Raw genomic sequence first — 14,166 nt, forward strand, 5'->3', positions numbered from 1 at the left:
AAAAAAAAAAAAAAAAAAAAGCCCACCAACCAAGCAAACACCAATATAAAATATATTTATAACTTACCTTAAAGAAGATTAGAGAGATTATTTAGATTTCTGGGTTTGATTTAAATATCAATGGACTGGTTTTTTTTCAAGTCTACCAAGTACCTAATGGACTCTAAAGGAGAGCCAAAGCAGAAAGGAATGGCATCATCATTCATGGAAATCCTGCTATATGCCAAGCACTAACTTTATTTTTAGTTCTCACATAAATACTATAAATATCATTGTCTTCATTTCACTGATGGGGCAGCTCATCTACAATACTCAGCAATTATGTATCACGCACAAATTCTCACAAGCAGTAAGTGGAAGACTCAGAATTCAAATTCATTGTGTTGACTCCAAATTCTATCTGCTTTCTGCTACTCCATTCTGCTTCCAAGAAAGGAATATTCAGGGTGATGAGACACCGACCTGGAGGCTATAGTGAGGTCCAGCTCCTTTTAGCTCATATACAAGCAACTCTTGGCTCTGTGTTGCAGATACAAATACCTTTTACCATTAGAAGATAAAATCAATAAAGCTCACTTCCTCACTTGAATATAAGAGCTTTGTTGCCTAAAATATTAAAAGGGAAACAGACACTCTGGGTTAAATAATATTTCCCAAACATTTCTCCAGATGGTGTCAATTCACTCCTGTTGTAATTCCCTAATGCTTCTTCTTAGGAGCTGTAAAACAAACCAAACAAAACCCCAACCTAGTAGAAGACTGGATTTTACAAATATAAGACTCCCTTTGTTTTTTTTCCCCTTGTAATAATTTTTAAGACTATTTTTAATATGTAATGTATGCACACATTGAAACATTCAAACCAAATTCTTTCTTTTAAAAAAAAATAAGACTGAGGCCAAAATCTAACTTTCTTTGTTCAAAAACAACTATAACTATAAATAATAAGCGCCTTTCAATCCAACCAGCCAACTCTAGCACCATGGAGCTGACGATTCCAGTAAGTCAGCTGGCCCTGGCTGATATCAAAAATGCTGATTTCCAGATCCTTCAGATGGAAAAAAGTGCTGACTTGTACAGATTGATTGTGTTTGATTTGGATTTGCATTTACAGGATTTTGAAGGGAAAGAAAATGTTTCTCCCCCGTATAGTTTGCTTAGACCAGGATGCAAACAAGGTTGCAGTTTCTGTGCATGCTGCAAACAGAGTCTAAGTGGAATGAGTTAGAGGCATAAGAAAGGCTGACCAGGATTGAAAATCTACCCTGGACAATCCATAAAATGCATAAGGACCCAATGGAATAAAGAAATTTGAGAGTTGGTTGGAATAGATGAATGGGGCCAATTTTTTTGTTGCTTGAAATTACCAGTGCTACTAACTGTTCATGAATGTGTCCATAGTATTGACAGCTGGCCATGGCTTTGTTTGGGAATAGTTGTTTCCCAGTGGATAAGAAAGTTTTCCATTAACCCTTGGTAAAGAAATGACCAAGCACTTCATATACAGCAGCACTTTCTTCCCCTAGACTCTAGATTCACTCACCATCCATACATTACTACTCTCACTGGTGCCTTCCCTACAATCGCCATCAAGATCAGAAATTCTATTCTCATTAAAATCATAGAGGGATGAGCTTACTTGTTTCATGTGGCCAGCATCTCCTGACTGGGGCATCTATGCAGAAACTGAATAAATGATGGGAAAAAGACCATCTCTTGAGTTAGAAGAGAAACCTCACTATAGACTTGGAGAAGATGAGTTGTCATCACCAACTATTAATCAGACACCTGTTCTTAAGAATTGATAACATCAAGAATGACTTGGAGACAGCTTGTTTAGGGACTTTTAATTTGTAATACCCACTGAAATCTCTAAACAGGTCTAATCCCTGAAGGGCTTTGTCATTGAGCACCATCAGCAGAAATTAGTACAATACTTTAAAATCTGCAAGATGTTCTCATATATTCCATTTAATTTGATTATCACAACAACACTGGGAGGTAGAACCAGCACAGTTGTTCTTGTTTCACAGCTGTAGAATATGAGAGAAAGGATACCAGGTGATTTATCTATTATACCATAGCGTGATCCCCACAGAAAGGAAAAGGACTATTGTGAATATTCGGGTTTGTGGTTTTAAAAAAATCCCATTATAGTCATTTTATTAGGGTTTCAGAAGAAAGCAAAAGCACATGCATGTGTTTAGTCCAGCATCTTTAGCTGGATATCTCTTTCCTGTTATCATTTGTTATGTATTTGAGTGTGTGTACGTGTGTATGTGTGTGTGTGTGTCTTGATTTGTATGTATTTCAGTATGTGTTTCTGTCTGTCTCTGTTGAGAAACTAGTAGGGGTTTGCCACAGATTAAAGAGAGAGAGAGACTTTCTATAACACTCGTCTCTGAATACAAAGTAATAGATATCATTTTAGAAAATTTGACAACATCCAAAATATAAAGAAAAAAATAAAAATCACCTTTAATCCTCATTGTGCTTTTTATTTTTAAGTTTAAAACCAACTATGAGAAGAGAAGCTTTAAAGTGCCCATCCAGGCCAACGAAACGCTTGTGGGTGCTGTGATAAACAACGTGTCTGAGGCCATGGAGACTCTTACCCGAATCACAGAGGAGCTGGTCCCAGTTCCAGGATCTGTGAATGGAGTCAATGCCCTGGGTCTAGTTGTCTTCTCCATGTGCTTCGGTTTTGTGATTGGAAACATGAAGGAACAGGGGCAGGCCCTGAGAGAGTTCTTTGATTCTCTTAACGAAGCCATCATGAGACTGGTAGCAGTAATAATGTGGTATGTATTTCCAATTTCTGTATATGTTATATACGAGATGGTTATTGCCATCATCGTGTGTTCTGTACTGAGGAAGGTGCCATGAGGCAGGATGGCCAGTTGCAGTGATCTCACTCCGGTAAGCCCAGGAAAATCAATGAATTTCTGGGCCTCTAGAGGCCTTGAAGCTATCTGCAAGCCTCTTCTAATAAGTTTGCTTCCTTGTTTTCAAAAGCTGTCACCTCGTTTTACCCCAGTGCTGATGGAATCTCATTCCTCATTTCTCCATTTTTTATCTAGTTTTTCATTCAAGACATAATTATTGAGTGTCTACTATATGCTAAGCGTACAGTGCCAGGCACTGTGGATATAGCAATAAAAAGAAAACATACAAGGATATTCCAGATCTTACACTCTTTTAAGGGAGACAGACAACAAACAAACAAATCAATCAACCATATGCTTTAGTCACAGGTACTGTGGAAAAATAAAATAAAATTGCAGGTAACTAGGAGAAGGCACAAAATTTGCCGTGGATGGTGCAGAAAGGTCTCTGAGGAGGTGACCTACTTTGTTAAGACCTGAATGAACAGAGGAAGCAGTCATACCAAAGTGCCAGAAGAAGGGTGTTTCCAGTAAAGGGAAAAGCAAACCGAGAGGCCTCCCAGGCCACCAGGAAAACTGAGGGCTCCTCATCTGTTTCAGCCCTAAGAAATAAATGTAAATGGCAGTTCTGCTGCAATGTCTAAAGGATTCACAGGAAGTATTATAAAATGCCAAGCCACAATTTATAACAAAATTTGCTTTAATAAAGTTGACAGCAGGAGACAAAGGAAGAGACTATAAATCCAAGAGGAACATTGACCTTGGAAAGTAAACTTTACCCAACAGGGAGAGAACGCTTTGATTGACTTAGGCTTTGTGTGGAGGTTGCCTCTCTTTCATTCTTTATTTTTAATCCAGTCTCCTCCGTGGCACCTGAGGCAGGAAAGCATCCATTGCTAAGAAAAGCACTCACTCACCAACATGATTAAAAATGCCCTTGTCTTTAATGCCAACAAAGCCCAGAGAAATCCATTTTTCAGGAATTTGCACAAGATGGATATGAACTTGGGCACAAAGACAGATCAGAATGTGGTCTCCCACAGGAGCCCCCACTTGGAAGGCTCCTTTGAAATCCTGGCAGGAATGAAAGTGGACATTTATCTTCATATTATTAAATGCCTCCACCTTTCACCTCTTTCATGAAAGAAGCCCATTCAAGGCCACTGAATGAACCTCACATGCAGCTTGTCTAGCTGTACATTCGCCTGCACATTCAACGCTGAGTTATTGTATTTCTGAAAACAGGTATTCCTATGATTTCCTGGCCTGGGTTCTTAAAGGACTTTTGAAAGAAGCATTGTATTTTTCGATTTGAAACAAGTCCTCCATAGTTCCCAGGAGACCCTTCTTCTTAAGTGTGATTGGCTTCTCTGTGTTTGGTAATGTGAGTTTGGTTGTAGTTTGCTGCACATATGAAACAAACAGAAGGGAAATCCAGGCAGTGAGGCCTTTAAGTAACCTCTGTGTTATTTCAACATGTAGAAATCATTTTGAGTCTCAGTTTATTGTCTGCAGGAGGAAAGCTCACAAATAGCAGTAGCAGCCTGTGGGGAATAATGACTTCATTAGAACACCTATAACCTGATTGCAGTAGTACATACATGCACATTATTAAGTTTAATAATGAATTTATTTTATGGACATCTTCTATTTATGGCAAACAGTACTGGATTTCCATTTGTACTATAACATAGAATTTTCTCTTAAAGTAAATTTACTTAAGTAAAAAGGGTGATTTGAAGAATAATACTAAGTAATCTTGTAAGCAGTATGAAGATATGGAAAGGCAATAATAAAAGTGGCCCTTGAATAAGAGAACTGACTGCAAACCTGAGACACTGGCGTAGCATCGTGTGCCTCTTGCTTTAACTTGGGAATTAGGCTCTGATGTGGAAAATGCTTCCAAAAGTCTGGATATTGGTACAGTGGATTCCGGCTGTTCAGGACACTTAGCAGGGGAGCAGGAGGCAGAGGGAGTGAGTGGCATCTGAGGACCAGAAAAGTGTAGTGAAAGGAGGGCTGTCTAGGAAGACAGAGGTGGATATCAAAAGCTCTGTATCTGCCTTTTTTCCCAGATTTAAGAGAAAAACATTGTGTCCTAGAGCAATTCTGAGTGAGGGGAAAGCCCGATTCTGCAAGAATCAGGGGAAATTTATATTTACAAAAGAAAAAAAAGTCCACAGTTTCTGTAAGTCCTAATGGTACCCTGGGCAGGAAAGTTTGGCAGTCAACTCTCTTTTCCCTTTTTCTTATCACTTGGAAATTTCTGTGGACTAGCTTGGTGGAAACCAGACTCCAACCGTGCTGGTGTTGCTTCTCCCCAGGTATGCCCCTGTGGGTATTCTCTTCCTGATTGCTGGGAAGATTGTGGAGATGGAAGACATGGGTGTGATTGGGGGGCAGCTTGCCATGTACACCGTGACTGTCATTGTTGGCTTACTCATTCACGCAGCCATCGTCCTGCCACTCCTCTACTTCTTGGTAACACGGAAAAACCCTTGGGTTTTTATTGGAGGGTTGCTGCAAGCACTTATCACTGCTCTGGGGACCTCTTCAAGGTATGTATATATGTGTGGAAAATGAGTCTGAAATGTTACCTTGAACCAGGGCCCCTCAAGTAGGGTGTAGGAGAAGCCATTTTATTCTGGGTTTTAAACTCCTAGGAATGATAAGTCAGCTTTCTCACTTCTGACGCCAATCACACCTGTTTGGGATTCAGGGCATGCCTGGCTACATATCTTTTGTGGGGACAAATTGGAAATCAACAATCCTTTCCCACTCACTTCATCTCTCTTTAGTTGACATTCGCCTGAGGGAGAAGAGGCAGAGTGACTTGGCACAGGCTGTCATGATGAGGGCATGATCACAAGTGATGCCTCACAGAGGAACCCAGAAGCAGGAGAGCTGCCAAATGACCCCGTGAGGGGACCACATTGTTCTTAACCCGCTCCCCTATTTATACAAGTGCTGACTTAGTTCCCTTTAAGTTAGAACATGGGAGAGGAAGGAACTGTCTGTCCCAAAGACCAAACACACAGACAGTCAGAACTACCAGGACACTCAGCTGATGTGCCCTGTTTCATTGTTCTCAGTTCTGCCACCCTACCCATCACCTTCAAGTGCCTGGAAGAGAACAATGGCGTGGACAAGCGCGTCACCAGATTTGTGCTCCCCGTAGGAGCCACTATTAACATGGATGGGACTGCCCTCTATGAGGCTTTGGCTGCCATTTTCATTGCTCAAGTTAACAACTTTGAACTGAACTTCGGACAGATTATTACAATCAGGTACAAGGAAAGAGTTCTATACACCCTTTCTTAAGAATGCCTTTAAGGCTGGGCGCGGTGTCTCACGCCTGTAATCCCAACACTTTGGGAGGCCAAGGCAGGTGGATCTCCTGAGGCCAGGAGTTCAAGACTAGCCTGGCAACATAGTGAAACCCTGTCTCCACTAAAAATACAAAAATTAGCCAGGCTTGGAGGCATGGGCCTGTGGCCCCAGCCACTTGGGAGGCTGAAGCAGGAGAATTGCTTGAACCCGGAGGCAGAGATTGCAGGGAGCTGAGATCATGCCACTGCACTCCAGCCTGGGGGACACAGCAAGACTCCATCTCAAAAAAAAAAAAAAAAAGAATGCTTTTAAAAGACAAGAGGATGACCAGGGTTGGGAAGGGGATCCCACATAATCAAGAGGTGGGGATTTGGGGTAATCGTTTTATATTTAGGTATTTTAATTGTTTTTTTTAGATTATAGATGTATACACTCATTAATAAAAAGGTTCAAAAAATATAGATATGTACAAAGTAAAAAGAGAAACTTGCCTGCCATCACATCACTCCACATCCTTCTGTAAGTGACCATTGTTCATGTCTGGTTTGGAAAGACTTTTCCTATGCACAGACATGCACACACTTCTTTTTTGTAGTTAGTGAAATTATACTATACATAAGTGTTTGCCTTTGACTGGCTTGCTTATTAATAGACCAATAAATATGTCTACTTCATCATTCTTTTTAATGTCTGTAAAATACGTAGTGTGGACATTTCTCCTTTTTAAATGTGTTAGATTATACTTCAATTTTTAAAAGCATTAAAATATATTAGCTTGTACAGATACTACTAGAAAATAAAAAGTTAGATGAACTTTTTCTCTTGGGTGAATTTTTAGACAGTGTAAGATAGATGACAGACCACACTGACAAGTAGTTCAAGAATCTGATTTTTGCGGAGAATTTTTTTAAACTATTATATTTGAGGTGTTCAGTGAAAAGTTATTTTCCTTTCCATACCTTCCCCCCATCTCTTAGTTTCCTTCTGCAGAGGCAACCAGTGTTACCTGCAAGTTTCTTCTACGTCCTTCCAGAGATATGCCAGGCATACCTATGTGCATATGCAAATATAATCCCTCCTTTTTGTTTATTAAAAGTTATTTTACACAAGGGACCCATGAGTCTAATGGCAACGGGACACTTTAAGCCTCACTATCCAGATCCGCCTCTGCTCTTCATTGTTGTGGGGCTTTTTTATAAATTGTTATTAAAAGTACATTTTGGAGAGCAAAATAAGTCAGATTTGGGGGGATTTTTATCACTCAAGATTTTGTTGTGAAATGCCCTACATATAGGGAAGTTGAAACAATATTATAGCAACCATCCTTTACCAGATGGAAAAATTGCAAACGTTTTGCCATTTTTGCTTCTTCTTTCTCTTTCTCTGCCATTATTACATTTCACCTGTACATAATTCAGCATGCATCTCCTAAGAATAAGGATATTTTTCTACATAACCACAATAGTAAGAATCTTAAAAATACTTCCAGAATATCCAATCTATATTCAAATTTCCACAGTTGTCCCCCAAAACATGTCTTTTACAGCTTTTACTTCCAGACCAAGTTCAAATCCACATTTATGGCCTACATTTGGTGTCTTGGTTTCTTTTCATCTAATCAGTCACCACACATTTGTTGTTATGCTTATTTAGAAATAAGTTGTTAGACTCTGTGTATATGTTTTGTGTTAGTAGAAAATGATAATAGTTGTAGTAGAGTGCATTGGAGTAAAAAGGACAAGGCTGATCAGGGCCAGAGGTCAATGACGGACCGGGGGTTCTGGGAACCTCAGGCTCAAAGTAGTTACAGTGGGACTTAGGAGATCATTATCTCAGCTCACCTGTAACCTATACTTTGGCATATTGTTTGAAAGGCTCTTCGTTATAAAAGAAAGGTGACAGAGTTAAAAATAACAGTAACAGTGACAAACAAGATAGAAATATATTTCTCTTTCATGCAGCACAGCTCTGCTCCACAAAGCCTTCAAGGCTGATTGATAGGTGTTCTGTGGTATAAGGGACTAAGTCTCTAGGGTATTATCGTTATCCAGGTGGTCCGGGATGACCCACCACCCCCAGATTTTAGGCAGTGGGAAGTGGGGAAATGGTATACCCTGCAAGTTGCTCAGTCACCTCCATGCATGTCTGACTGGCCAGAACTTAATCTAAGCTTCAAGGGAGGTTGGGAAGTGTAGTCTTCATTCTGGGGAGCCATATGCCAGCTAAAAGTCCCAGTATCTTAGAAGGGGACCAGTATGGGGACCATGAATACTTGCTGTGACAGACTTAATATTTTATTAATACCACTTATAACCAGATAATACTTTACTATTTATAAAACATTTGCTTTGCAAGCCAGGTCTACACTGCCTTCACAAAAAGTATTTCTAATACTGTAAACTTTGTTCATAAATCATTTTGCTTTTGAATTAACTAAGCAAACCAGACTAAGGAACCAAATTTGACTCTTTCGACAACATTAATCATGAATGTTGAGTAACTTTACAACCCTCCACTTGGATAGGGGAATTATTAGAAACAGATTATTATTGTAACTCTAAAGCATTTTAGACTTTGCCTTACAAAATACTTTCAGGGATGTTAAAAAGTGTATAGCTGCCAGTTTATTTAAAAACGACTAGAAAAATAGGTCCAATTTCACAAGGGTCATTGTACGAGGACCAAATGAGATAAACCATGCTTAGTATATCAGAAGACACACAGTAAGCACATGATAAATATTAGTTAGCATGATGATTAGTTCAATGTTTTTTATTTTTTTTAATCTCATTTAAGGGCCGGGCATGATGGCTCATGCTGTAATCCCAGCAGTTTGGGAGGCCAAGGTGGGTGGATCACTTGAGGTCAAGAGTTCGAGACTAACCTGGCTAACATGGTGAAACCCTGCTCTACTAAAAACACGAAAATTAGTCCAGTGTGGGAGCATGCACCTGTATTCCCAGCTACTCAGGAGGCTAAGGCACGAGAATCACTTGAACCCAAGAGGAAGAGGTTTCAGTGAGCCTAGTTTGCACCACTGCACTCCAGCCTGGGCAACAGAGTGAGATTCTGTTTCAAAAAAAAAAAGTCTCATTTATGTTTTTTCTGAAGCGCGTCCTCTTGTGTTACATGGCAAGTCAGGCATTGGCAGCGTGCGTATTTTGCAGCGTATATGCTCTACGTGGGGAGCTTTGTAAAAGTGTTTTCTGTTCTGGTACTTCTGTTAACAGCATCACAGCCACGGCTGCCAGTATTGGGGCAGCTGGAATTCCTCAGGCGGGCCTGGTCACTATGGTCATTGTGCTGACATCTGTCGGCCTGCCCACTGACGACATCACGCTCATCATCGCGGTGGACTGGTTCCTGTGAGTATGTTTGGCCTGCATTCCAGCTCACTGTCACAGGGGCCCCCTCTGTCACTCTAGGGCACCAGGCAGCCTGGCACATCTACAGAAAGAACTCTGAGGAGAGGGGCCACTCGGCCCATAGTTAAATTGTCCTCATTGACCCCTGGTCCTTATCTGGAGACTGAGCCCCAGACGCCATGTGCACTCACTCCCCTATCAGCCTAAGGGGCACATCTGGCTGCCACACATCTCACTCCATAAAGCCATTCAGGAATTGGGAAACCCGCTGTCTGCAAAGGCAACATAAATCAGCAAGGCTGTTTCTGAGTTGCACAACACAACGCCACAGCAGCTGGAACAAAGCTGCAGGCCCCACATGCCAGCTCAGGCCCTGCCTCTGTGTGCTTCCCATTCTGGTGGGAATGATTTTCCCATCCTAGCCCAACAGGGTGAGGCTGGGCCATGCCGACACTGGGAAGAGAGCTAGTGTCATTAAGTGGAATTGAGTTTTGGATCTGGGGAAAGTTCCAAGAAATGTGCCCTCCACACTCTCAAACTCTAACCTCTACAGGCCCATCCCTATGCCCCCTTCCCTCGCTCTTCCAGCTGGCATTCTCTGTGCCTTTTCTCTTGAAAGTTTCCTTCCACTTTTGAAAATCTTTCCCCAAGATGCCCAAAGCAAAGCCTAGAACACGGTAGGTGCTGGAGTTAACACAACGTATGTTCACTAGAGCTGCGACATGAGAAGAGCTTGACAGTGTGCATGAAACTCCAGACTGGGCGAGAGTATTCACTCCCCAGTTACTTGGAGCTGTGTTTGTGTCCTGACCTTGTGTGAGACCGGGAAGATTACCCAACCACCCTAGTTTCTATCTCTGTAAAATGAGGGTGCCCGTGTCCTCTACCTCCTAGGGGTACTGTAGGATTCAATGCAATGATGCCTAGAAAGTATGCAGCCTACTGTCTGGCCCACAATCAGCATCAGTTAACATGAGCACTCTCATATAAAGCTACAGTTCTCCACAGTCTTTGATCTTTACACTTCAAAATTATTGAGAACTGAAACAGCATTTTATCTATATGGGTTGTATCTATTCATATTTATCATATTAGACACACTTATAAATTTCCATTTGTTAATTTATTACATGTTTTATTTAAAGGTGACAATAATAAATTCATAAAATAAATAAAGTGAATTTATTATCATCTTTAAACAAAAAGGTGACATATGCTAACATGAATAGCATTTTTTTGCAAAAAATAACCATTTTCGACCCCAAAATTTATTTTATTTATTTATTTACTTGTTTTGAGATGGAGTTACATTCTTGTTGCCCAGGCTAGAGTGCAATGGCACAGTCTTGGCTCACTTCAACCTCCTCCTCCTGGGTTCAAGTGATTCTCCTGCCTCAGCCTCCCAAGTAGCTGGGATTACAGGCACCCGCCACCACACCCGGCTAATTTTTGTATTTTTAGTAGAGACGGGTTTCACCATGTTGGCCAGGCTGGTCTCGAACTCCTGACCTTAGGTGATCCACCTGCCTTGGCCTCCCAAAGTGCTGAGATTACAGGCGTGAGCCACCATGCCCGGCCTCGACCCCAATATTTAGTGAAAAGAATGGTACTATTTTATATTTTGCAAGTTTCCTTAATGTCTGGCTTAATACAAGACAGTTGGAGTTTCCTGTTTCTGCAGTTTCACAACTGCTTCAGTGAATTGTGACATCACACATCATGTAGTCTTTGCAAAACTCCACTATACATTCATGAGAAAATGAGACTGAGAGGGGCAAATGACATCTTAGTATTATTATGAGAATGGCTTAAAGAGAAGGCTCATTCCCCACTATTGGGACTCTCACTCCAGTCAGACTAATAACTGAACATTCATCATCTATATGGCCTTATAACTTTTAATAGCTACTATTATGAACATTATGTGTCTATTACGTAATCTTGCAGTTGGCAGATACAGCGAACTGAATGTTAAGAGGTGCTTCGCTGGCCAGTTCCTAATGTAAGTTGAAATCTTGTGATGCTCACGGGAGCCTCATTTTTCCCTCCTCCCCACCCTGCCTGCAGGGATCGCCTCCGGACCACCACCAACGTACTGGGAGACTCCCTGGGAGCCGGGATTGTGGAGCACTTGTCACGACATGAACTGAAGAACAGAGATGTTGAAATGGGTAACTCAGTGATTGAAGAGAATGAAATGAAGAAACCTTATCAACTGATTGCACAGGACAATGAAACTGAGAAACCCGTCGACAGTGAAACCAAGATGTAGACTAACATAAAGAAACGCTTTCTTGAGCACCAGGTGTTAAAAACCGTTATAAAATCTTTCCATCTCGTTGCAGCTCATTCTCTCCAGCAAGCCCCTTATCTTCCCTTTCCTCCCTTCTGGTAAGACTGGAAAGTAGTCCTCCAAAAAACAAGGGAGGATTTTGGGTGGCCAAAGTATATAATTTTCATCCCACAATTGAAATTTTTAAATCATTTCATGTTAGTCTTACCTAATAAGGTACGAAGATCAAAAATAGTGTTGATCAGACCTTACAAGTTTATGTGGCACACAATCCTATAAATGGGATTTTTTATATAAGTTAAAGAGACAAATAGTAGGCTAAAAACATTTTAAAATCAACTTTTGAAATTTAAAAATCTTTCAGAATACAATTGAGTTTTAGTTTCAAAATGTTAACAACTTGAATTACAACCGGTTATCAGTTGGACAGTAAGATTTTGTCCCTTTCTCTTCTGACCGGTATACCTATTTCATTAGTAGCTAGGTGCACGTATACATCTAGCACAGCTGTGAGGAGAGACAGAAGCAAAGTTTCCATGTGGCCTTGAGTAAGTCCCATCTCACCTCTAGGCCTCAGTGTCCTCATCTATAAAATGAGGGACTTCCCTAGATGTCTTCGTGGTCTCTTCCAGCCCAGACATCCTGTGATGTCATGAAAGCACCTGCCCTCTACTTCCCCTCAGAACACCCTGTACCATCCATGGAGCACGAGGCCTTCAGAAAAGACACTTAATGGGAGTGAACATTTCTAACTAAGGACAGGATGGCTGTGTGTGGTGGTCACCAGGTCCTGTGAGCAAAGTGCAGGTTATGCAAGTCACCAGGCAGGAGGCCATTCCAGGAGTGGGATTATTCACAAAACTCTTTGCCCAGTTCATCCCAATGGGGGAAGTACTCCCTTCTTTCCTACTCTGGGAAGAATGTCTCCTGCCACTCCTCAACTGATGATAGACTTCGAAAACAGAAGAGAAGACTAGCAGCTAGCAAGGGTGCTTGTGGTCACACTGTGGAACACTAAAGAGCTAGGAAAGACTTGAGCACAGGCAACATTATAAACAAAGAATTTGAAAACACCAAGAGTACAGGTCTTCTTTAAGGAAGAATAAAAAAGAAGAGGTTCATTTTTCTGGCTTTTTTTTTCACCTGAAACACTTTTTCTCTTGAGTCCAAAATCACTCCCCCATGAAGTCTGCCTACCAAAACGTAAGACCACTTATATATTTGAAAGAAGTCAAATGAATGAGCTCTCTAATAGAAGTCCATGAGTTGAGTGGGTATTTCTTATTTGAAAGTGTTTTTCTTTAATCAAAAGTCCTTAGAACAAGAGAAACAAAATATTTATTTGTTTTGGAATCCCACTTAACAAATCATTCAAAACTTTCAGCTGGAGTGGGGTTTGCTTTTGTTTTGTTTGTGTCCATAAGAGAAATGGTAGAAGACGAATCAGTACGAAGACACTGTCAATGAGGTTATGAGAAAAAACAGCAGGGGCATTAGTTTCAGGCAAGGCAGCTCCCAGGTTTAGACATTAATTTTTACCCCCTAAGGAATATCCAGTCAAAGACGCTGAGTGGGAGCTGTCAGGCAGTAGCAGCTGTGTTTGAGTTTCTGGCTGAAAATGGTGAAGAATGGACTTAATTATGCTAACAGACTGAAAATCTAGACATACATCCTCTGATATACAATTAGAGATATTTTTGTATAGACCCCAAGCATTCTGTGTATAAAAGTTAACATTAGGCTGTGGTGGAGTAACCATTTAATGTCGTGGCTCTATTTGGGAAATACACTACAAACGTTAAAGTACGTGGCTGTCATCTTAAGACACTAGTAGAGCAAAGACTTAATCATATCAACTTAATTCTGTTACACAATGTGTGTTTTTTAATATACTAACCATTTCTTATGGAAAAGTCCTGTGGGGAGCCCATCCTCTCGCCAAGCCATCACAGGCTCTGCATACACATGCACTCAGTGTGGACTGGGAAGCATTACTTTGTAGATGTATTTTCAATAAAGAAAAAAGATAGTTTTACATTAACATCTTTTGCATGTTGTTGTTATTCTTCTCCTCAAATGAAAATACATTTTCCATTCATGGAAATATTACAATAAGCTCAGGGCAGTCTCTGGAAAGATCCCGTGAAGCAAGGTAAAATGTTGGGGGAGCCAGCCACAAGAAAATAAGTAAGGACATGCTCTCCTGCTCAACTCCAAGAACTGGGGCTGGAAACAGGAGGAGGTGAGCAGAGCACTTTGCTGTAGCAGGCCGTACTTCCTTGTCCATGTCAGA

The 14,166-nt window shown here is 40.9% G+C and overlaps 1 protein-coding gene across 2 annotated transcripts in view; it reads left to right on the forward strand.

Moving 5' to 3' along the window:
• The window catches only part of SLC1A3 (solute carrier family 1 member 3), an 82,863-nt gene extending 68,949 nt beyond the window's left edge, over positions 1-13,914 (forward strand). For both annotated transcript variants that reach the window (XM_032135784.2, XM_032135786.2), the window contains exons 6-10: positions 2,509-2,801; positions 5,210-5,443; positions 5,978-6,172; positions 9,446-9,580; positions 11,648-13,914. In XM_032135784.2, the coding sequence (XP_031991675.1) occupies positions 2,509-2,801; positions 5,210-5,443; positions 5,978-6,172; positions 9,446-9,580; positions 11,648-11,852 (1,062 nt within the window). In that variant the 3' untranslated portion in view covers positions 11,853-13,914. The remainder of the gene's footprint in view (positions 1-2,508; positions 2,802-5,209; positions 5,444-5,977; positions 6,173-9,445; positions 9,581-11,647) is intronic.
• Positions 13,915-14,166: the final 252 nt, after the last annotated feature.

Source organism: Hylobates moloch, unplaced genomic scaffold (assembly GCF_009828535.3).
Source record: "Hylobates moloch isolate HMO894 unplaced genomic scaffold, HMol_V3 SCAFFOLD_17, whole genome shotgun sequence".
Classification (NCBI taxonomy): domain Eukaryota; kingdom Metazoa; phylum Chordata; class Mammalia; order Primates; family Hylobatidae; genus Hylobates; species Hylobates moloch.